This window comes from Rhinolophus hipposideros (genome assembly GCF_964194185.1).
Source record: "Rhinolophus hipposideros genome assembly, chromosome: 2".
NCBI classification, from domain to species: domain Eukaryota; kingdom Metazoa; phylum Chordata; class Mammalia; order Chiroptera; family Rhinolophidae; genus Rhinolophus; species Rhinolophus hipposideros.
Genome location: NC_138048.1, coordinates 104,179,805 through 104,204,736, shown reverse-complemented (window position 1 = coordinate 104,204,736; position 24,932 = coordinate 104,179,805). Strand labels below are relative to the sequence as shown.

The 24,932-nt window shown below is 39.2% G+C and overlaps 1 protein-coding gene across 8 annotated transcripts in view; it reads right to left on the bottom strand.

Moving 5' to 3' along the window:
- Nucleotides 1–24,932, bottom strand: part of DYRK1A (dual specificity tyrosine phosphorylation regulated kinase 1A) — a 138,159-nt gene that overhangs the window by 87,854 nt on the left and 25,373 nt on the right. For 7 of the 8 annotated variants that reach the window (XM_081063033.1, XM_081063038.1, XM_081063034.1 and 4 more), the window contains exon 2: nt 1,284–1,369. The exons of the other annotated variant lie outside the window; for it this stretch is intronic. In XM_081063033.1, coding sequence (XP_080919159.1) covers nt 1,284–1,293 — 10 coding nt within the window. In that variant the 5' untranslated portion in view covers nt 1,294–1,369. The remainder of the gene's footprint in view (nt 1–1,283; nt 1,370–24,932) is intronic. 8 annotated transcript variants of the gene reach the window in all.

Here is a 24,932-nt window from a genome sequence, read left to right as displayed (position 1 = left end):
AATATGTGTGCGTGCACTGAGAGCCGGGTGATGGGGACGATTGGTCAATCACCTTTTACTTATAAAACAATCCCCATCATAATCTCTGTCCCTCAGAAATGTGAAATATCATTTCGTCTATAATATGCAAATATATTCAAGCACATTTCTTCATACAAAATGGTATACCGGAGGAATTTTTTAAATCCCACTCTAAAGTTTAAAAAAAAAAAAAAAAGGAATTTTTTTTTTACGTTAGAAAACGAAAATCACCAAAATAAAAAACCAATCACAAAAACTTTAACAGCTACACCAATAATGCAATTAAATGTCTATCTAAGATTTATGTAGTTACTTCTTTTCCAATTAAAGACCACATTTTCAAACAGTTTACAAATATAATCAAGTAAGACCGTCTCTGACAAAGTCTTCAAATATAAGCCACTTGGGTCAACAAAAGGCCACATCACCTGAAACTAATAAAAAGTTAAATTTAATTTTAAAAATGCCTCACAATTAGGCTTATTTAAGAAGATAGAAGTTTAAAAGTCAGTAACACTTTATCCATTATCTACACTATATTTTCAAGAGTTTGAACACAGCCATACATGGATTAACCTCCATTTTTTTATGTATGAGTTAAGATCACCTAAATGAATTATAAAGCAATCAAAAATATTCTTTCCAAAATGCCTCCATACTGCTTAGCTCTCCTGCATAAATACAAATGACAAAATGATGAAAGGGAAGGAGGGAGGGAAGAAAAAAGATTAAGAATGGAGGAAAGGATGGATGGAGGGAGGTTTAACAAGAAAAGAAAAAGCAAAACCCCAGACAGTATTTTGTACAGGAATCATACATATAGCTGTAATATCCTTTGTTTAATTGTCAGTCTTTTTTCTGATACACTACTATCGCCTACTCCCTATGCCTTTTGAAAGATTTGCTCTATTCTAACAGGGATCTAACGGACACATTCTACCATAAAAGTAAATATTTCATTTATTTTTAACAGAAATACTTCAATTTTCACCAAAGTATTAGCCAACCATCCACTTTTGAAGAGGTCAAGTACTAGCGATTATAAGCTGTATTTGTATTCATACCACTTAAAAGTCACTGATTATCAAAGTGATTCCCAAAGTCAAGTTTAATAAATATCCCAACTATCTTTGCATTTACTGATCTAAATAATTCTCCCCACTCAAGTTATCAGAAAGCTCCCCCATTCAAAAATATACCACACAAGCTCCCCCATTCTTTCAGACAACCATAGTTTTACTGTATTTTAAAACTTGAGTCACCTGTATGCATCGTCTTCTTTCAAGTCTCATATCATCCTGATGGGGTGGGGGAAGGGAGGGAAGGTTCCAGCAGCAAAACTATAACACTGTGTGAAGAAAAACAGATTATGATAAGAAATACGGATGCAAGACAATTACCCCTAATTGAGGAACATCTAATGTAACTACAATCCCCAAAACAGAGATAAAATTAATACAAATTCATTACTAACATTTAAGCTTACTTGAAAATAATTTTCATTAATGAAAATCAATTAGATATAAAATATAAAGTATTCAATTGTCAGGGAGAAAACATTTTAAAATCTACCTATTATCACTGAAAATTTCTCGCATTTCTAGTTATGAAATTAAACACTACATTTTGTAATCTCCATCAATTCCCAAATCAGTACGAATGTGAATTCACTCTTCCTCCTGGCTTACTATCAGAGGTGATCAGATGTCATGCAAGTTACTTTACAGGAAAGAGAACATGTCAATCTACCAATATGACTAGTAAATGAGGTTCTGACACTGCTCTCAACTGCTCCCCTAAACCCACAGCCCTCTTTTGCTCTCGAATGGCTTCTCTTACTTTACTGTAATTCTTTTACTGTACTTCCTACTTACTGCTTCCAATGATAATTTCATAATTGACCACCAAATTCCATAAGGACCAATGGGAAAGCAAAAGCAAACTCGTTATCAACTGAGAGCAAATAATAGCAAAGAGACAAAGACAAGTACAGGCTAAAACCTAACGTATAAATGAGTTCAGTCGAAAAATGTTTTTTAAATTATACTACGGAATTCAATAAGTATTCCTAATGAAACAATGGTGCTTGTGTTGGCTAAATGCCCAGGCTAGCCAAAAGAAACCTACTGATCCCCAAAGATATTACTGGTCATGGGCACTGGGGACCCTACAGAACAAACACAGAAAGTTAACCAATTCTACATCCTCTTTCTGTGGACAAATTCTAAAGCAGGTTGTTTTCCTCTGGTAGTATTCTCTCAACTCCTATTACCTGTAATTCCCTACATTTTATACTATAGCATCCCAATCATCCTGCTTTAATAATAATCCTTTCCCCAAGTAGGTTCCTAAATTACCAGCCAAAGCTCTTACAGCCTCGGTGTAGTTGATTTCAGGTACGTGATAGGAAGAAATCAACTGGGCTGAAATAATTCACTTTAACATTTGCAATTTTCAACAAGGATGCTAGTTAGCCCAAATGAACCCCTAATTGGTAGAATTCTAATAGCAAAATAAAGTAAAAAAACTACTGAGTTAGAGAAAAAAAACATTTTTAGGGAAGTGGGTCATAATATAGATTTGAGTCTACATTTATTGCCCCCAAATATTTGTTTTTCATTTATTCCTCCTACTTTTGAACTCCCAAGTTCTTTAAAAGCTCTAAGTCTGTACTCCAAAGAGCAGCAACCGGAAGAGGAAGGAGAGCAGGGGCACAAGTTTAATGTAGAAATTATTTGTAAATTAGGAACTGCTTGTGTCTAAATCATTACCTATATTCCAGATTCCAAGCCTGCGGAACCACCTTTCTAGTTCAGATGCTGCTATGGGATCAAGTAAAACCCTAGATGTGGGACCAACTGGTACCCAACTTAGGGAGTGTCTGGGTAGATGGATAGACCAACATTAAAATACTCAGCAAAATATTTTATTTGCAAAAATCACATTGGAATCATCAAGATTAAAGAGTTTTACTTCAAAGATATAGTTTTCTAATATTTTCCCCCATATAAAGGGTCAGTCTTTACAAGTCAAGCATGGATCATGGGGAAAGAAAATACAAATTAAACCTTTAGCTATAAACTATGTAATATCAAATCCTTTCGGCTCTGAACATCAATAGGAAAATATATTACTGATACAAAAGCACTTTATAAGAAGAAAGCTGAATCAAATTAAGACATGCGTATTCATTTTATTTTATTAAAAGTTGGAAATTAGCAGCTTATTTCATAACTGTTGAGACATCTGAAGGTAAGTAATACAGGTGGGCCAGTGGCACAACAGACAATGCATCTGACTATGGACTGTCTGACCATGAAACAGACATCTTTTAGGAAAGTCATCCATCAATCACTACTCATTTGAAAAGCAGCCTTAGCAAAGGGTAGAGTATCTCTACAGTTACAAAATTTGCTGCTGACAAATGCGGCAACTGAACTATCATATAGTGAGTATGACAAACTCCTTAAGTCTTGACCTTGGATTGCTTTAAACAACAATTCTAGTGATTATTCTATATATCCTTCAGGATGGTCATTTTTCACACACACAAAAATTATTTATATCAGGTTGAGAGTTTTATGACAAAAAGTAGATAACAGCAAACACCAAATGTACTTTGCCAACTATAGATGTAATTTTCTCTCTAAAGCTTAAAAATCCAGACAAATTATATGAAAAGAACTGTCATATTTTAAATTTTTCTGAGAAACATGTACAGTGCATTTTTCATCTTTCCCCCTACTAATGGAATCATTCACAAATTCTGGGGCAAAGATTAGATGCTAATGAAAAGCATCTACTTACTATCCTTACCACAGGAACCTCCCACAATCCTGTGAATCTCTTGCACTATGTTTTAGGTCACATTTTGCCAAAGGCAATACAATGGTCTATGAGTAATCTAGGAACTGAACTTAAGTGGTTTTGAAGCTAAACTTACCAACCATCTCTTAGTTACCAAAAAAATCACTGCATAAAATTAACATACAGTACATCTTCAGAAAGGAAACAAAAGGAGAGGGAGAGAAGACGGAAGAAGAGAGGGGAAGGGAGCGAGAAAGATGGAGAATATCAAGGCATCTAATTTAAAACCACTGGCATACTTAGATTTATAAAAGTAATAGTAATCCACAAAGACCAAGAGTGGCAAATCTGTGATTGAAATGACTACATTAATATGATATGGGAAATCCAGATTAACTCAGGAGTTAGTGAATTAAATGGCAGGTACGATATTTCCTCTAATGTCACAATGTTTTGTAATGACACAAAACTAAAAATCTTATCTGGTTTCAAAAGAGCTAAAGTAGTAGAAAAGTATTACGGGCAGCAGGTGAAAAAATTCAGTATACTACAAGCTTGACAAGTACTAGTAAGTACTGTTTACTTTCTCAAGCTGGAAGGAAGTACACAGTTGGTTTTTATTATCTTTTAATTTGACATGATACATATATTCTTGTATGTATAGTTCACAATTTAAAATTTTTATCCCACTGGAAAAAATAAAATGTACAATGGGATTTACAAGGACAATTTAGATAGTTCAAAAGATTCCAATTAAGTATAAGCTAGCCCGCCACTCCCAAAAAAGAACAAGCTACAAAAACGAAATCAAGGAAACCTTAGTTGATAGATCTAAAATGTGATTCCATGGATTAAAATTACAAGGTGAGTATCTAAAAATTATATACTGGGACTAGCTTTTCTTATAAACTTCTGCTCGTTTACACTCAAAATTAAGAAAGTAACAGAAGAAAACGTCTTCTTTTTCCATAGAATATTTTTAGAAATATTATAGAATTATAATATCCAAAGGAGTCAAAGGGAAAAGAACACAGAGAGATGTCAAGCTTTCGATACCTAATACACAAGGGGGTCTGTAACTCTAATTCCTAATAAAATAATCAAATGACACAGAGCGAAAAAATATTTTCATTAACTGGGGATTTCAAGAGAAATCCTGAAAATCAAGAGTATTTAATGACTCCCCCAAAAAACCAGTCAGAAATAGAAAAAAATTAAAAAGGCAAAAAAACGCACAAGACTTGAGAATATGGTATCAAATCAAAATTAGGAGAAAAACTATAGGGAAAAGAACATTTGCAGACCACTTACTACGCACCAACCGCTGAGCTGAGACTCCAGACACTGACACATTTAACTCCTAGCAGCCCTATAAGAGGCAGTGCTGCTTCCATTTCATCAATGGGGAAACCGGGTCAGACAGACTAACGAGCTTGGCCTAAGGTCACAGCTTGTGAGCACGGGTCCCATATCAAAGTTCCTATTTTCCAACCCCACCAAAATGCCTCCTTAAGGATCACTGAAATGGTGCCCAGGTAAGAATCTGGGTCTGATTTTAGACCCTGAACTCACTTTTCTACCTCAACCATCCCCAACATGAAATAAAACTCCTAAGTAGTACATTAATTTGTAAAAAGCACTGTAGTTTAAGAAAATGGAAACGTAACTCTCCCCAAAAGTTAGCCTGCAGAAAAATTTTGATTATAGTATATAACGGATTGTTATATATTCCCTGAACAAAAAATTTTTAAAGGACACAAACTGAAAAGAGGGTAAAAGCCAATAGCAGTTAAGGCATTTTTACACTAAAGCCTTGGGCAACATAAAAACATGAAGGATTATAAAGCTGGGTCTTGAGAATTATACAACTCCAAAGGCATGAGGGCTGTGAGTAGCTGAGAGGTGTGAAAGGGGACAGAAGGATGTGACTCTCATGAAATTATATGAAAAGACCACCACCTCCCTGAGGAAGCACTGAGGAAAAGTTTCAAGAACTAAGAGATGAGTGGAGTAAATATATATTGCCCAATATTTTTGCCACCTCAAGCATCAAGTTATTTGGCCTGTCTGGGACTATATCTGGACCCGAATGAGACAGAATTAGGCACTGTGTATTTGGATACCGCAATAATTACAGGAAAACAGGAGGGAAATACCTCATATGCCTGTTCTCCGTAACAATGCATAATGCACTGACAAATATCTTTTCTAAAACTGGAGGAGACTGAAACTTTCCAGGGGTAGGTTACGATTAATAAGTGTAAAGCACAGTACCTTGTCACTAATTCAAAATACATAACTAACCCTGACACTATATTTTGCTTGCTATCCTGTCTTCCTTTAATTGAGTGTGAAAACATAAGGATTTGCACAAGTTTTATCAACCCTCAAGTCTATCAACATATTTACATGTATTCTCTTGAATTCTGAGTTCCTCAAATATGAATTCTGGGACCACAGAACTTTTCAGGAACCCAACTCCCACTGCTGGACAGTGACTACTCGGTAGATAGGAGGAAACATCCCCTACCATAAGCAGACCTAAGTTTCAGCAGGCTCATTTCTAAGACAGCTGGTTTAAAGTCAACATTAAGTACTTTTTTAGTTAGATGTGGAAATAAGCAGGCTTTAAAAACTGCCTTGCCTTTAAGCCCACCTCTCTCCATAGAGGTCAGGCCCACATTTCTGAGCCCGGTGAAAACTGAGCTTGAAGGTCTCAGTTATCACTATTTCCCAATTATTTCTGCATATGTGTTTTATCTTCAATGGACATGTATTTCCTTTAATTCACTTAACCCCCATAAATAATTACAGAAGGTAAGTAGCACTATTACCCCCATTTTACAGGTAAGGAAAGTATGGCCCAGAGAAGTAAAGTGAAGTCACACATGACTAATGGTAGAGAGAGACGAGACGATTCAAACCCAACCAAACGGACTTCAAAACCACTGCTCTCAGGCCCCACGTTAAACTGAATTTACCATCTCCCCATCCTCCTACCCCCTCAAAAAAGGGAGCAACGACCAGGCGGGACAAGAAATAATCCACTTCTCTTTGTATTCTCAGTCTTGGTTACTGGATGTCACCATCACCCCAACCTCTCAAACTAACACCCTACTCATCTAGGACTAAGACCTCTTTCCTTTTGCTTACCCCACCCGCATCTACAAATTCTTGTGTTGGATTTCATCTCAGAAAAAGCCTTTCACACTGGCCTCATTACTGTTTCTACCGCTCCACTCAGTCCTCCTTGTTCCGTGTGCACTCCCGGCTCAAGTCTACCCACTATAGCCCATTCTCATCAGAACTGTCTGCCTCCAAAACCATTCCAACCCAACTGTGTACAATTTTGTTGTTCAAAAGCTCAAACTGAACCATGATAGTCTTCTCCCCACTTAAAATTAAAAACCTCCAGTTTTTCTCCCATCATTTATCTAAAATAAGACGGCTTTCTGATTATAATATTACGTTTATTACTTTAAAAAAGAAAACTGAGAATAAAGAACTGAAAGTCACACAAAATTCCACCACCCTAAAATAATGAATCTCTGCTCTTATTTTTATAATTTTACATCTTTACATCAACAATTTACACTCGCACCATTTAAAACAGTTGTATAGTACTCCACTGCACAGATGTAAGTTTGCTTTAAGCAAATACTTATTGGAGGATAGTTAGGTCATTTCTAATTTTTCAGTACTATAAATTTTGAACCTTGGAGCCTGCTTTTCCTCACCTGCTAATTGGAATCAAGAGTAAAGTAATATGAACAAAACACTAAGATTTTTCAGTCTCTTCTGTTGATGTGCTTCCTTAAGATACTATTTTATATCACCTACACATAATGTATGCAAACTTCCTATTATTCAAATCAATCCCAATTCCTAAGAGGAATTAAATAAAAAGGAGAGGCCCAATGACCTCGACGCGCTGTGAGAATCACACAAGACTGAGACCCCCTGCTTAGCGCTGTCCCTGATGACACTGGCCCCCCTAACCTGAACACCGGGTGACTCACTCACGTATGTATTCTGTAAGCAAAGCGGGATCTGTCCAACAGAAGACACTTAGGAAGAACATGTTTGATCAATAGCCTGCAAACTCTCATAACTGGTGTCTAAGAAATGCTCTGGAAAACCGCTCTGCTCTCTCCCTTCTGATAGCGCTGACTTTTCTAAACAGGACGGTCTGAAGTATAATATATATAAATATATGATTTTATTTATAAAATGTACATTGTATATAATTTATATAAATGCTTACTTGTTGATAATATGTACTTTTATACATAATTATATGCAATTTTTTAAACTACTGCTTTTAATTATGCTTGCATTTCAACAATACAGAAGAATAACAAGGTCCAGAATCAATGAAAAACACACACTATTTATTAACAGTTTACATTTTCCTCCAACAAGCCTATTACTACTAAGAGTAGTAAAATGAGTTTAGTTTTACTTGTTTTCCCTGCTACACTTTGGTGGAACTTACAGAAAAATGCTACCTCCTCAAAAATTCTGAAAATGAGTGCTCTTACATTCCAGAGTACCAGTTACCCTCTAAATACCCTCCACGTCGCAGTCTTTCAGCCCCAACCTCAGTGTTACCTCCAGTTCCCAGCCCCTCCCCTCATTTCTCTATACGTTTTCCCCCCAAAAGAAGTACTTCAAAGATTTATTTCACACTAATTCTTTTGGACTCCTACCTCTGCCCCAACAAGCTGCTGGAGGCCATTTACAGTGTCACATTGCTACCACAATTCACCATGCCTTAAAAAAAAAAGCATCCTCACCCCTTCCACACACAATCCACTTTTCCATCTCTACTCCCGGCACCACCATTCTTCCAGGGGCTTCACTAGAAACTGCTCACTTCACCTCCCTAAATGGTCTCACTAAATCCTATCCGTTAGCAAAACGCCTCATGCCTTTGCACTCCTCTGCAGCCCGCAGCAATCACCTGGACCCAGGCCCTTATTTCACACTCAGTGTTACAGACGCCTCCCGGAACCACGCATCTCCTAGGCCTGGTGGTGTGTGTCGGAAACACTAGCACAGGTTCCCAACACTAGACTTCAGACTCCACTCAGAAAGATCCTAATGTAGGACACATGCAGAAGGATCCAAGGATCTGCTGAAATTTGGTTTTTTGTTGTTTTTGTTTCTTAAACAAGAACTTCCCAGAGATTCGTGAGCACTGCCAGGTTTGGGAACTACTGTATTAAAAGTAGCTTATCCCTTGTCCCAATCCATCCCCCATACAGCGGCCACACATCTTCCTGAAGCACGTGCCTTTCCACATGGTATTTAACCCCTCTGTAACCTAGCAACACTCGATCAAATCGTACTGTCCTGAACTCAGAGCTCAGCATGGCATTCCATAAAATGCCATCTAACCTCCTGGACCAGTGCTCAAATCATTTCCCCTGTCTAAACTGTGCCCCTTTTTTTCTTCAATAGTTCTATCCATCCTTCAAGACCACCACAACTCCCACTTCAACTCCCATCCTTCAAGACCACCTCAACAGTTCCCCCCCTCATCCAGCCTGAAACCACTCCAGCCTCTCCTCTGAACCTGCCCTGAATTACCCACCACTATATTGTTAGTCGTCTGTTACAATCTTACTCCAGTGACATTATCTACTGCTTGGTGAATTTCATATTTCTATTATATTCATAGTAGATGTTCAATAAACACACTGGTGTAGTGGAATAACATGGAAAATACTGTTTCATACAAAAAATGGGTAATAAAGCAGTACATAGACACCAAATGATATTTGTTTTTTAAAAGGAGAGGAAAAATAGTTGCGTGAGAAAAAAAAACTAAGGTTATATACAAAATGTAAACAGTAGTTATCTCCAGAGAGGAACTACAGTAAACTGTTATTCTTATCTTCTGTACCTTCTAAATTTTCTAAAATGAATGCACATTTTGTAATAAAACAAAACCTTAAACCTAGCATCTTAATCCTTAAAATCTTGACCTAGAAATTTTCTTATCAATGAAAATTATGTACCGATGAGCGGCATGGGTATCAGCAATCACACTGACACACTCCTGACACGCATGACTTACTTGTCACCGTCAGCATCCCCCACCTCCACTTCAAACCCCACTGGACCCCCCTGGCTGGGTGTCCAGCTTTTGGGTCCTTGCTCAAAGAGTTGCCGATCAATTCCATGCATGGGCATGCTACTTCTCTAGCTGTCTAGGTGGGGTTTTGTTTCTTATTTGATGTGTCCTTTCAATCAAAACTACACACCTGAACATAGTATTCCTGCTCTCTTATTTCCATATAAGACCAAGAGACATACAATAGGTAGGAAAATTAGAATTACTAAACTAAACCTTAGCAGTAAAGGTCTGGAAAACCTTTACAACACCACCTTAAGCATCCCTTCCTCCGTAAGTGGCATAAAATCCTGAATATAGTGAGAATCTACCCACCTCAAAAAATAATTTTCATGATAAACTGCAACAATCAGTTGCAAGTCTTAGTCACAAATTGTACACCAAATTCCTCTATACTAATTTAAGTTCGTGGTGCTTTTTCTGCACTGAAGGAACAGAAAATAACTATACACAGCCTACGAAACACTTCATATACACAAAGACTTATTCCTCAGCTTCTTCTCCAGCTGAACACCAGGCACTCTGTCTTCTCCAATCTACTTAACCAGTCTTTGTCCATTTTTGTTGCTCTAATCTCGCGCTTTTTTTCTCAATGTGTGACCTCCAAACCCGTATGCAGTATACTTGAACATGAGCCGCAGCACAGTTCCTATACAGTTTTCTTTGTGTATCCCTGATTCATCTCCCATTTGTAGTCTACTTTCCCTCATGTTCAATATCTACTTTTAAAAACCCACTTCATGATACAAACTACAAAACTTATATACAAAAGTATATAATTAAGAATAGTAAAAAATTACGGGATGGCCAGTTAGCTCAGCAGCTTAAAGCGTGGGGTTAGTAGCACCAAGGTTGCAGGTTCGATCCCCGCATAGGCCACTGTGAGCTGCTCCCTCCTTACAAAAAAAGGGAAAAAATAGTAAAAAATTAGAAACAAAGCAGTCCCAGGAAAGTGAAATAAATGCATAGGAAAAATTCCAGAAGAAAATACATAAAGTTACTAATTATGAATGTCTTTGGGTAATTAAAGTCTGAGTGACTTTTAATTTTCTTCTTTATACTTTTCAGTGTATCAAGTTTTATAAATAAGCACATCTTATAATTGGAAAAGACGGTCGTGAAATTCAGCCTCCATCTTAACAGAAAAGTCACCATGGAATCCAGCTAGAGGCCACAAGTGTGAGAACAACCTCTAAGTACAGCCAATTTTTAAAACTTCAATATAGGGTAAAAGTTCACAATAACAAAGATCTAAAGATACTAAAGCTCTTGACATTTAAAAATCAGGTAATATATCGCGAGGTCATTGTCCACAAGAAGATCTAAAAAAGCATCGAGCATCAGGCCCCAGAGTCAGCTTGCCCTAGTTTAACTCCTGGCTCCACAACTTACTGGGTGGCCTCAAGTCAAGTTCTGAACTCCTAAGTGACTAAGTGTCCTCATCTATACAGGGAGGACAATCCCATAATACTGTTGTATTATCAGTGACGTGACCCACGTAAAGCATTTGAATCACCGCACAGCAAGTGCTCAGGACATTCACTTCTGCACAGCGCCATGGTTTATACTGTCAGTACCTCCACCCTGCCAGTTTTATCTCCCACTACACACTTTCCCCACATCTACACTCCAGCCACAACAGACAAAACCCATTCCTCAAATACCACTGCTTTTGCTCAGGCTATTCCACGAGCCTTCCTTCTCCATCTCTGCCTGTCGACACCACGACAGAAGCCCAAGTGCCCAGTAGCACCCTCTGTAGACACCACTCGGCCTGAAGCCAGCCAGGGCAGCATTCACGTATACCTTGACTGTGGCCCTGAACAGTAGGTGAGGAACTAACGGTACGCATGTCAGCATCTAGCCCCAGGAAGTGGAAAAGCCTTGTTCATCTCACCCTCCAAAAAGGCCAGCTCACTCAACCACAGCCAGCTCTTCGCAGAGGAGAGAAAGAAAAGCATAATCATCAAACCAACTCATCTCCCAAAACATCTGCTTTGGGTTGTTTTGTTGAAACAAATGAGTTTGGTTTTTTTAAATATTTAAGATGTTATTAATATTAAGCAGAGTTAAGTCATACCTGTAATCTAATGATGGAACAAATGAGCTTGCTGTGGGGTAGCTTTACAACTCATTTCAATACAAAAGGCACAAAATCTAGTACTTTTGCTAGAGAATAATTGTTACATGAGCTAAAAATATTCTAAGTAATTATCAACTCTATATAAATAGCCATAATCAGATAAAACGAGCATCGTTTGGGTTGGTTTTTTCTTTTCCCTGTTAAATACCAAGCCTCTTTTCTAAAAAGAATATTATTAGATGTGGTATTACTTATATTTAAAACGTTAAAAAAAACAGGTGGGCAAAATATTAATAACTGCCAAAGCAGGGGCTCATTATATTATTCTCTCTACTTCTGTATATGTTTGAAGTTTTCCACAATTGAAAGTTTTTAAGAGGCTGGCCAGTTGGCTCAATTGGCTCAGAGCAGAGCGCAGTGCTCATAACACCAACATCACTGGTTCGATTTCCACATGGGCCAGTGAGCTGCGCCCTCCACAACTAGATTGAAAACAATGACATGACTTGGAGCTGATGGGTCCCGGAAAAACACGCTGTTCCCCAATATTCCCCAATAAAATGAAAATTTTTTAAAGTTTTTAAGAAATAAACAGTGATGTTTTTAAAAAGCATTAGAAATATAATTATTTAAACTATGAAATAAGTGAGCAACATGTCAAAAGCTAATTACAAGAAATCTAAGGATTCGTTAACATTTTATGACAAGAGAGCTTACAAACATACCATGACTGACAAAAATTTGCATTTTTATTCTTTTGTTTCTCTTTGGGGAGAGGAGGTGTTAAAATACCTTGGGAAAATATTTTCCATAAAACATTTTTAAATAAATCACTAACAAAGATTTACCTATGTAAGCTTTGGTTTCTATTTAAAAAAATTTTCCAGGGCATTTACTGCATTAATAAATGTACAGTATGATGTGAAAATTCAGGGAGTTGGGATGAAATTCCCTTTAGGTTGTCATCAGCTAGCTTTGCGGAATCAACAGAGCAAACTTCCTAGAGCCAAAGTCCAGGAGAGAGAGATCCCACTACGTATTTCAACAGCTTATATTCTCTAGTCACTCTTGGAGGGAAAAAAAATTGAACATTTTAACAACTTACCCCAAAACTTCCTTTTGCTACCCAAAGTCATATTTGATTTTTAACTTCCTATTTTTTCATATTATACAGAATATCACATTTGCCATGATATCTAGTACAAATGAATTATACAGTAACAATGAAATTATTATCATATTTAGAGCTAGGAGACCTTTGATTTCATTTCATTCAAATCAATCCTTTAGCAGACTGGAAACTGAGATCTAGAAGTTATATGCCTTACGTGTTGGTAATCTGAAAGTAAGTAAGCATTGAAAAGGTCTGATTACCAAACCAATGAGAAAAGCAAAATACAGAATTGCTGTTTTAATTGAGTACTCAAATTCCACTGTTACACAGAAATATGTGCAAATATTATATATATGTGTGTATAGCCACAACATAAGTGTACTTATTTATAAATAAAAAGACAGAAAAAATGCCCAGAAAGATAACTGCAAACCTATAATAGCAGTATCTCTGGTTAGGACCATGGGGCTGAGAAGGTGGTGGTGTAGCAGTGCAGAGAAAGTCGAAAGAGGGACAACACATTTCTGTATACACTTCCGAAGTGCCATTATTCATGCCTATTGAAACAACTGAAAAATAATTTTAAATAACTGCACATACACAAATAGTCTCCTAAAAGTCAGATAATGCCATGACATGAATAGTTTCAAAGTCATCATTCATTTCTTCGACAACTATGTGTTGAGTACTGGAGGCAGTTTACTGTGACTGTGCCTGCCCTCAGGGAATTCACAGTCCCACAGGGAAAACACACAAAAGTCACACTCCTATGATTGCAAACTGTGCTGCTGGTTATGAAGGAAAGCACAGACTGCTGAAAGAGAATGTAACAAGGGGAACAAATTTAAATTTGAGGAAAGAGGAATATCAGAAATATGCTTTCCAAGAATTTGACAGGTAAGGCCTGAATTTGCAGTCTTTATATCTGTAAGATTCTTAGGCTCCCAATTCTTTGAATTTCTCAATCCACATAGAGAGATGGTGGGAAAATTGAAAACTCCTGAGAAAGTAACAGATGGGTGAGGATCTAGAACACCAAGGACACAATGAAAGACTAAAGCCAACAGTGAACGGATGCCTCCAAATACAAGTCTCACAAATGGAATGAACTCTTCGCTCCCTATAGTTCAAGAAGACAGGACTAAAACCAAGAGTAAGGGCGGCCGGGTGGCTCAGTTGGTTAGAGCGCGAGCTCTGGGAAACAGGGCTGCTGGTTCAATTCCCCCAGGGGCCAGCGAGCTGCGCCCTCCGCAACTAGAATGAAGTCAATGAGCTGCCGCTGAGCTCCCAGATGGCTCAGTTGGTTGGAGTGCATCCTCTCAACCACAAGGTTGCCAGATCGACTCCAGCAAGGGATGGTGGGCTGCGCCCCCTGCAACTAGAAAACAGCAATTGGACCTGAGGCTGAGCTGCGCCTCCACAACTAAGACTGAATGAACAACAACTTGACTTGGATGGAGCTGGTGAGTCCTGGGAAAAACACACCACTGTTCCCCAATAAAAAATCCTGGAAATACACACTTCCCCAATAAAGTCCTGTTCCCCTCCCCCAATAAAATCTTTTTTAAAAAAAATAAAACCAAGAGTAAGTAGAATGTTACAGGAGAACAGGTGGAGGAGAATGAATAAAAGAACGAAGGCATCCAGGACAGCAGCTTCATGCATGGCAGCCCCCAGTCACTGCATGTTCCTGCAGGGCCTGCGACCAACAGCACCTGTGCTGGCCAGGACTCCAGCACACAGCCAGAAGTGGGGTCCCATTACTCTGGAGGTGATCCCTCTGGCCAGACCTTCACCCAAAGGCCCACATCACAACAGCATTTTCAAATCTGCCCACTCCATGAAATATAGGCAGGGAATAGCTAGAATTTTACAAGAAAATAGTCTCCTCCACTGAGACTATTCTTTTACCGTGGTTCTCTGGGGACAATTTCCCAACATGGTGGAGGGAACTGAAGTCCAAGCAAAGCACAGTGGTCCTGTGGAGATGGGAAGGCCAAGGTTAGAGCTCCAAACAGCTGAAGCAGCTGGAACCTTTGGGGGCCAGGGCAACAGGGAGGTGGGAGCTGTGCAGAAGGGGACCAGAAGTCTGTGGCGGGGAACAGACCACACACAAGCAGAGTGTGACTGGCCAAAGCTTAGCTGAGTGACTGGCTGCTAAGAGGTTGAGAGCCCAACAGAACTGACAGAGAATGAGCAGGCCTCGGGGACTGGAGTCCCTGCCCAGCCACAGTGAAGAGGCCGCATGAAACGCTTATGAAGGTTTATTTAATGTATCAACTTGACTGGGCCTTGGTGCTCAGATATGGCCAAGTATTCCGCGTGTGCCTGTGAGGGTGCCTCTGGATGAGACTGACATTTGAATTGGTACACTAATTGCCCTCCCCAACGTGGGTGGGCCACATCCAGTGGGCTGAGGAACTGAATAGAAGAAAAGGCTGGGACTTTTTATTATGACCACAAGTGAGAGAGAACTAGGCCTGTGTGACTGTTCAGCTCGGACACAGATCTTTTTTCCTGCCTTTGCACTCAAACCAAAAAGGCAGCTCTTCTTGAATCCTGAACCTGCTGGGTTTCAGACGGGAACTTACACCTTTGGCTCTTGTGGTTCTCAGGCCTTCAGACTCTAGAACTACACCATCAACTCTCCCAAGCGCAGATCTTGGACTTCTCAGCCTCCATAAGCATGTGAGCCAGTTCCTTATAATACATCATATATCTCCCTATTGGTTTCTGGAGAACACTGACTACCGTGTTTCCCCGAAAATATGACCTAACCGGGAAATAAGCCCTAGCATGACTTTTCAGGAGGACATCCCCTGAACACAAGCCCTAATGCATGTTTTGGAGCAAAAATTAATGTAAGACCCAGTCTTATTTTCGGGGAAACACGGTAATATACACCTTAACATTCCTTCCCCCCTTTCAAGACTAAGGACCGCACCATAGAATACAGCCTACTCCCGACCGATAATAGGAATCTGTAAAACCAAATCCAGACAAGATCCACAAAAAGGCCCAGCGGAAAAGTCCCCACTATGCTAGAGGGACTAGAAGTCCCCACAGATCTCATGTAATAAAGTATAAAACCAAACCTATATAAATTCAAGGTGACCAGCCTTTTACAACAAACAATAAGTCTTTAAAAGAAAACATGGTATTCAAATCAAAAACTAGTAAATAAGCCATGAAACAGAAAAACGTGATGCAGTCAAGGAGGTAAAAGGAGTCCATAGAACCCCAACGCCAGGGTGGATCAGATGTCTGATTAAGCAAAGACTTATCAGCTTTTTTACACAAAAAAATCAGCTATTTTATACAAAGAAATTAGAAGAAAATGTGTTCAAAAACTTTAAGGAGCATATGTTCTTTAATGTGTGAACACAATGTCTCAGTAGAAAAATAAAAACTGCCCAAAAAGATAAAAAGAAAATTCTGAAAGTGAAAAACATAGTAACTAAAATGAAAATTCTACCGGGTAGATTTAACAGCATATTGATGATGGCAGGAAAAAACTCAGCAAACTTAAAAACAGATCAATATAAATTATCCAATCTAAAGAAGAGAGAGAAAAACGACTGAAGAAAAATGAAGAGACCCCTCAAAAGACTAGCAGAACAGTATCAAATGTTCTAGCACACATGTAAATGAAATCAGAAGACAGTGAAAAGGGGACAGAAAAATATAAAGAAATCATGGCTAAAAACCCCTCAAATTATAACTACACTCAGATACATATTAGGCAAACAGCTTACAACCAAAGATAAAAAGAAAATTCTTTTTATTAACAACACTGTTTAATGTGTGTTCATCTTATTCAAAATAAACTATATTAGATCAAAAATTAACTAGCTAAAATAAAACATAGCACAAAAAAAGACAGTCCACTTTGGATAAGACTCAATAAAGGTGAGTTGCTAAAAAATAAATAAATAAATAAGCTAGTCCAACTTATAACACATTTTCAAGTTTGATACAGCCAAGTAACTTGAGAAAAAGTAATCATTGTATATTTTTCACTAATCTACAATCTGCACCTTCTTAGTCATTAAAATTCCTAGATTGCTAAAATAAGTTTCAATAATGTATATTATTTTCCTAAATTTACTCGTTTTTAATAAATGCTTGGTAAAAATTACCACCTCCAGCTTGAGCCAGCCCTAAAAGAACGATAACCTCCATTATTTAGAGATAAGTAGCTCAGAAACCATTGTTATGTCATGTAAAGTGCTAAAATTTGGGGAAACGCCTCCCAACTTGGATCAGAAATTTGGATCACCAAACTAACAATGAAAATTTAACAAAATATATTATGAATTCTTATTATAATTGAAAATAGACTTATATCCAAAAGTTACTATTTCAGAAGCAAACTTCCTATTGTTCCAAATAATTTACAGGAGTGTAAGTTGAAAAATGTCCACCCTTCCAAAAAAAGTATCCACATAGTGATCTCTGGGATCTATAGATGCTGTTGTATTTGGGGAAAGGTCGGCATCATCACACCCCACTTTGCAGATGTGATGATGATTAAGTGAAGGACTTGAGATGGGGTGTCATCCAGGTGGGCCCTACCTGCCGTCACAAGTATTCTCACAAGAGAAAGGCAGAGGGAGAAGATTTGACACAGAAAGACAGGCGCTACGACCAGAGAGAGAGAGATTAAACGGTGATCAGGCCACAAACCAAGGACGGCCGGGAGCCACAGAAACTAGAACAGGCAAGAACGGGCCGTCCCCCAGAGAATCCTGAGGAAGCACGTTCCTAGCCCTACAGACACTTCGGATTTGGGCTCAGTGGTACCGATTTCAGACTTGGCCGCCAAAATTGTGAAAGAATAAATTTCTGTTGTTTTAACCACTACGTTTGTGGAGATTTGTCACAGCAACTACAGAAACTAATATAAGAAGGTAAGAAAGACACTTTCAAATCTTCTTAAAATGTGTAAATTCTATAAATGTCATCTATAAAAAACACTCCAATCTGTACTTGTATTCTTGTATGATGCAGAAAAGTGTGCTTACTTTATGTCAACATCTCTTTGGGAATGATCCGCAGTCTTACTGCTTTTTCAGTTCCTTCAAGCTTTAGAAAGACAACCATTGTAAGACATACACTTTAAAATCCTCATCCACTCTCATGTTCAGTGAAACCTAATATTGAGCTATCCGATAGTAACAGTTCAAGAAAGTGCTCCCATATTCTACCATGAACAACCAACGTCAAAATGCCAAACCTAGGCCGGCCCGGTGGCTCAAGCGGTTAGAGCTCCGTGCTCCTAACTCCGAAGGCTGCCGGTTCGATTCCCACATGGGCCAGTGGGCTCTCAACCACAAGGTTGCCAGTTCAATTCCTCGAGTCCCGCAAGGGATGGTGGGCTCCGCCCCCTGCAACTAAGACTGAACACGGCACCTTGAGCTGAGCTGCCTCCCGGATGGCTCAGTGGTTGGAGTGCGGGTTCTCAACCACAAGGTTGCTGGTTTGACTCCCGCAAGGGATGGTGGGCTGCGCCCCCTGCAACTAGCAACGCCAACTGGACCTGGAGCTGAGCTGCACCCTCCACAATGAAGACTGAAAGGACAACAACTTGAAGCTGAATGGCACCCTCCACAACTAACTTGACTTGGAAAAAAAAGGCCTGGAAGTACACACTGTTCCCCAATAAAGTCCTGGTCCCCTTCCCCAATAAAATCTTTAAAAAAAAAAAAAAAAGCCAAATGACATCGAGGACACAAACTGTGCTTGTCTATTTTTCACTACTTTATCCCTAACATTTGGTACATTTGCCAAATAAATCAACATTTACATTTCCTGTAAAGAGTCCCTGCTAACAAACACTGCATGTTTCCCATACCACTCTTCCCCTTCCTGTACCGATGCTTGATAACGATCTTGCAGAGCTATTTTACCAGGAAAAGCCACTTACTTGAACATCTATGCACAAGCCAGATGTGGCTCCAACATTACCCACTGCTTTGAAGTTTAAAAATCTCATGCTCTTTCCACTCAAGGATACTGCCTCTCAACTCACAAGGCTGTTGGAATTAAGGTGACAGAAAGTACCTAGCACATGATTTGCATCATCAAATTTAGATCTGCTTCCGTTTACTTTAGGGGAGGGGATGGATTCTTAACCTTCAAAAGCTTCTCCATCATCTTACTTGCATACTGCACTAGTGCCTGACAGAGGCTGGACCCTCTGGGGTTAAAAGCAACAGGGCAGCCAGTCCTCCGTCTCCAGCTGTGCTCTTCACCTCACATGACCTCTCCCTTCCTGAGAACCTGCCTGGTTATGGTTGCACGGTTCATTCTTTAAAAAGAAGTGTTGTGAACATTATAATTTGTTTTTAAGTCTTCTCTCTACTACAGGTTGTAACGTCCTCATGGGCAGAGACTATGTCTTACTCAGCTTAGCCCCGGCAAAGTGCAAAGCAGTTTCTCACATACGGAATACCGCTGAACATGTACAGGGGGTGCCAAAAAATGTCTACACATTTCAAGATAACATCTCTTACAATGTGTATACATCTTTTTGATTTAACTGATGTCAAGTTGACACATGGTATCTTAAAAACACAATGTAAAAACAAAAGTGCCTAAATTATTTGGCTGGTTCTGCTACTGCTAGTTATGCTGGGCAGATAACTTTTACGGAATCCCTGTTCAATTATGCAAGACTAAGAAAGCTAGGTGTCTACTTTATAGTTATGTCCCAGTTTACTTCTAAACAGGGATAATAGCTCTCACATTTTAGGACCGTTGTGCAAATAGATTAGCACAATACCTAGCACAGACTTGATGTATAATACCACCTAACATTTTTATACTACTTTTTAGTTCATGAAACAATTTCAAATTACAATTCATTATATGCTCTCTGAACTCGAGGCCGCCAGGTAGGTATAATTTTGCCCCTTCCCATGGGAGGTGAGTGAGGTGTAGACCACCTAAAGCAGTGGGCCCTATACCACTGACAGCTGCAGCAATCACCCTCAAGGGCCTGTTAAAAATTTAGATTCAGAACCATCAGAACCTCCAGAGTGTAGGGCCCAAACCTGTATTTTGAACAAGGCCCCCAGGTGATTGTGACACGTAGCCACATTTAGGGACTTATGATAAGGACTGAGAGCCCAAGAGGCCTGATGATATTTAAGAAGGAGCTTCCTTTTATTGGACTAGTTTCCCTAGTGAACTATAGGCTGCTCCTCTGGAAAACAGAGGTCGCCTGTGACTAAATGTGTATGTACCTCAGTGTTTCTAAGAACACAGAATTCGGCAAAGATTCAATAACTCGTACCTGGCTTGTACTTTTTGAGGAGAGAAATAATCAGTAATCCAATAGGGCTGGTTAGTTTTACGATTCTAATTAATTTCAAAACTTGTCTTTTTATACACTCTACTTTGCATTTTAACCCATCACTTGCCAAAATAATTTACTATCTCTTTGTATTAATTATACAATGTTTGCTAAATATTATGTCCAAAGATTCCCCTAAAAATACAGTAAGAAAATTTAAAAGCTTCCTGTATACTATTTGTGGCAGAAACAGCTAATCATCTCTCTTTCCACAGTAATTGTGATCAAGCACATGACTGCCCAGCTAGGTTCCACTTCCCAGACTCCTTTGCAGCTGAGTATGGCCATGTGACTATGTTCTCAGGAACAGAATGTGGGGGGGGGGGAAGAAGTGCAGGGTGTCATTTTGGGGCCTTAAGACATGGAATGAACGCTTGTCTGTTTCTTCCTGTGAACCAGGCAGGACCAACACAGATGAAGACCACTCCCTAGGGTCCCGTGGTACTAGACAGAAAGAAGGTGTGTCTCTGAGTGACCAACAGAGGCAGTCACACACATACACACATGTGCGCACGCACACAACCAGCAACCTAGCCTCACCTTGAGATCGTGTTCTTGGAGCCAACTAACTGCTGGCTCTCAGTTACAGCAGCTTAACTGTACGCCCTAATACGCTCCCATGACAACTGGAACTAATTCCCCCTCACAAGTGCATCTGCTGAGGACACTTCTAATGTGCTAACACAGAGGTTGCCAAAAAAATGTATACACATTTTAAGAAAGAAAAAAACTAAAATTGTAACAGTAAATGACGCTAGCATTCACTCGATTAACGCCATCTTTGGAGCAAACGTCATACTACATACACATTGCTGCAATAATTCAATTCAACTTCAAAAAGCAATACAAAGATAACATCTCTTAAAATGTGCACTTTTTTTGACACCTCTGGTATTTGATAATAAAATTTTGGACCCTGAAAAGCTCTTAAAAGATCGACTACAAAATCCCTTAAGTTTACAGACAAGTATACTAAGTCCAGGGAGATTTAAAAACATAGCAGGTCGGGAGAACACCGCACCCAGGGCTCCTAACTTCCCAGTTCACTTTTCCTTCAACATTAAGCGACAGACTAGATTCTAAAATCATAAAAAACAGAACTACAAGTTTCTTAAACACTCTTTGGATTAATTTCATTCACTGATGCAACAAATAATCTACCCCAGCATCTGTCAGTAGCCAAGACATGTTTTCGGTAAATGCAGCTTCACAGAGGCCTTCACTTTTCGGACTATATTATGACTTCACCTCTCGAGCCGGGACAAATTAGACAGAAAACAAAACAAGTACAGGGAAATTAACACTATCTTGAAGGACCTAGAATTACTCAAATCAAAATTTGGGAGTTTTCTTCATAGAAGATAATATATTGGAAACTTCTCCTCTACTTCTCCCACTATTGCCTTCCAATAACCTCCATCCCATAAAAAGCATTTTCATTTGTACCCAGCCCAAAGCCAAGAAGGAAGCCAACACATCCCGGTAACAGTATCCCTCCAACACTTCTCCTTCCCAGAGAACAGGGCACCTGGGGCCCTGCCTTACAGCCCTCACCCCACCCCAGGCCTGCATGTAGAGGAGATGAGGCATGGAAACAGGCCTCGTTCCCAAGACACATATGAGGGATCCTGCTGAGTTGTATGTTAACAAGCTGGAGAATATGACGAGTTTTTGCTAATACAGTAGTTCCCCCCTTATCCGTGGTTTCCCTTTCTGCAGTTGCAGTTTTACCCACAGTCATAGTCCAAAAATATTAAATGGAAAACTCCAGAAATAAACAATTCATACATTTTAAATTGCATGCCATTCTGAGTAGCACGATGAAATCTCACGCCATCCAACCATACCGTAAGGTATTGTGAGACCCCACATAAGTAACTTTTATTACAGCATACTATTGTAATTGTCCTATTTTATTAGTTATTGTTGCCTCTTACTGTGCCTAGTTTATCAATTTGACTATCATGGGTACATATGTACAGGAAAAAACAGTACATATACATATATATATATATACACACATACATACATAGGGTTCAGTACTATCCACAGTTTCAGGCATTCGCCGGGGTCATGGAACGTAACCCCCACAGACAAGGGGGGACAACCGTGTAAAGCCAAAAGTGTTCCAAATTCCAGAACAAAGTCCATTCTGACAATGCTCTGTTCATAAGGATAAGAGTAATTTGCTTGGATGCAAAACACCATAGAGTAAAATGCTTTCATCCTCTAGATTTTTTAAAGGAAAATCCATTTAATGTAGGTAAATCTTAGTACTAAAACAATATCATCGAAATCACAGGTTACCCAGGATGAGGAAGTAGCACAGGTCCTGTGGGGCGGGTACTATGCCAGAGTAATTCTTATAAGACAATGTTTGTCAGCTTTTTTTCCATCATTCCTATCCCCAGGAGAAAAACAAATTAAATTTCTCCTTGATGAGAGACAATAAATACTAAGGAATAAGATTCTGTCAGGTAGGACTGACTTATGGAGGGCCACAAACCACTGTCATGTCTATGATATTTCACCCCCACACACACCAAAGAACACATTTTGCCCCCTTGCAGACTGCTATCACCCCCACGGAGAATGCATATATGGAACCTCAAAATGCGATCCTAAAACTTCACCTCCCCCAGGCCCCTTCTAAGAGAATTGGATATGCTAAGTCTGGGGTCAGACCCAAAACTCTGCACTTATGAAGCATTCCAGAGGACTCTGATGTGTATATATATGGTCTATGGTCCCTAATGTTTCTGACAAGTTCCCGTTGTCACACCCAAGCCTAGTACCAGGATGAGCTCAAGACTGAATCAAGGTGAGAACTATTTAAATGAAATGCAACACTGTCACCTCCCGGGCATTAGCCTGGAAAACTGTTTGGGGGACAAAACAGAGTCCTGAGCTGCAATTATAAAAGATCTAAGACTGTCTATCTCTTCTTTCTCCTGTACAAAGAAGGAATTACTAGGGAAAAGCATGAAATTTTTCTTAAAAACGTTGTTCCAGTTTTACTGAGATATGTTGAGATATTTTATGGATTGTATCACATGACCCAGAAGGAGGTTTACGTCATTTATTTCATCGAGTACATATTTGGGGTTTTTATCTAGTACTTTGATAATTTAACTTAGGTGTAACTTGAAACAAAGTATCCCATAAAGAATTCATTATCTCTTTCTCCCCCATCCCCAAATCTGTATTTATGAACGCTCCCAAAATTACCAATCCACAGTTTAACTGAATTTGACAAATTATATTAGTATTATACAGCTATCTGAATGTAGTTACAACAAAAAGTTAAGCATACAACTACATCAGTGCATTACAAAATTAATAAGTAGGCAAGATTAGATAATAAAAAACAACAGAAAAGTCAACCTTTTTCCTTCTTCCCCGTCTAATGCTACATGGTTCATGTGCGGGAGTGTTCCTTGGTGGCCCCAAAAAACCATGCAGAAAAGCCACATGGAGGAAGATGCCCAAGATTCCCTCACCATACACGTGAGGAAAGAAGTCATCTGGGACTTTCCAGTCCCAGCAGAAGCCACGTGGAATGGAGGCAAGGCCTGCCCAAATCGGACAACTGCGAGCAAAGAAATGGTATCGCTTTTAAGCCACTGTTTTGCCATGGTTCCTTCAACAGCTATAGATAACCTCAGCGTTTTGTAAGCAAACAAATATAGAAGAAAAATTGCAATGTACCTGTTTGCAAAATGTTTAAAAGTAAACATCTTCTGAAATAAAAGATCTTCTTGAACATGAAAAGTTCTGACGTACTGTATCAGCACACTTCTTTAACAAGTAACTCGGGACTCCCATCAGATGGTTAACGAGGGGAGAAGGGGGTCAAGACTTCAACTCCAGACTAGAGACCCATCCACACCGACAAACAAAACAGTGTAACATGAGTAAATAGACCCATAGATGATCTCTTGGAGTGCTCGCATGACGAAGAACATAGAATGGAGTTTGGGAACTGGTTTGTGTCCTCGCGGAGCAGCAGTCATGAGTAGTGAAAAGTACTGTCACCTGCTCTTAGTAAATGGCAACCGTGGGCAAGTCTGAGAACAGCATATACCATGTGCAAGGTGTCCTGGATACCAGGTGAAAAACAGATCCTGCCCACAGCAGCTCAACCTAGCAAAGGCCACAAATACAAATAATGATTGCCATATAGAATAAAGCTGTGCACATTGTGAACATGAAAGGAACCCAATGAGAACATAGAAGATGAAGCTATTTTTTCTACCCCATTCTTGCCTCCTTCCAGGCAGGTTAGGAAATGACATCTGAGATGAGTAACTAAGGTTATAAAAGAAAAGACTTCTTCCCCCAAAATCCACCCACTAAGGGTTAAAATTTAAGCATTCTAATATTGCTTCCATTTGGGGGCACATTTGACTGC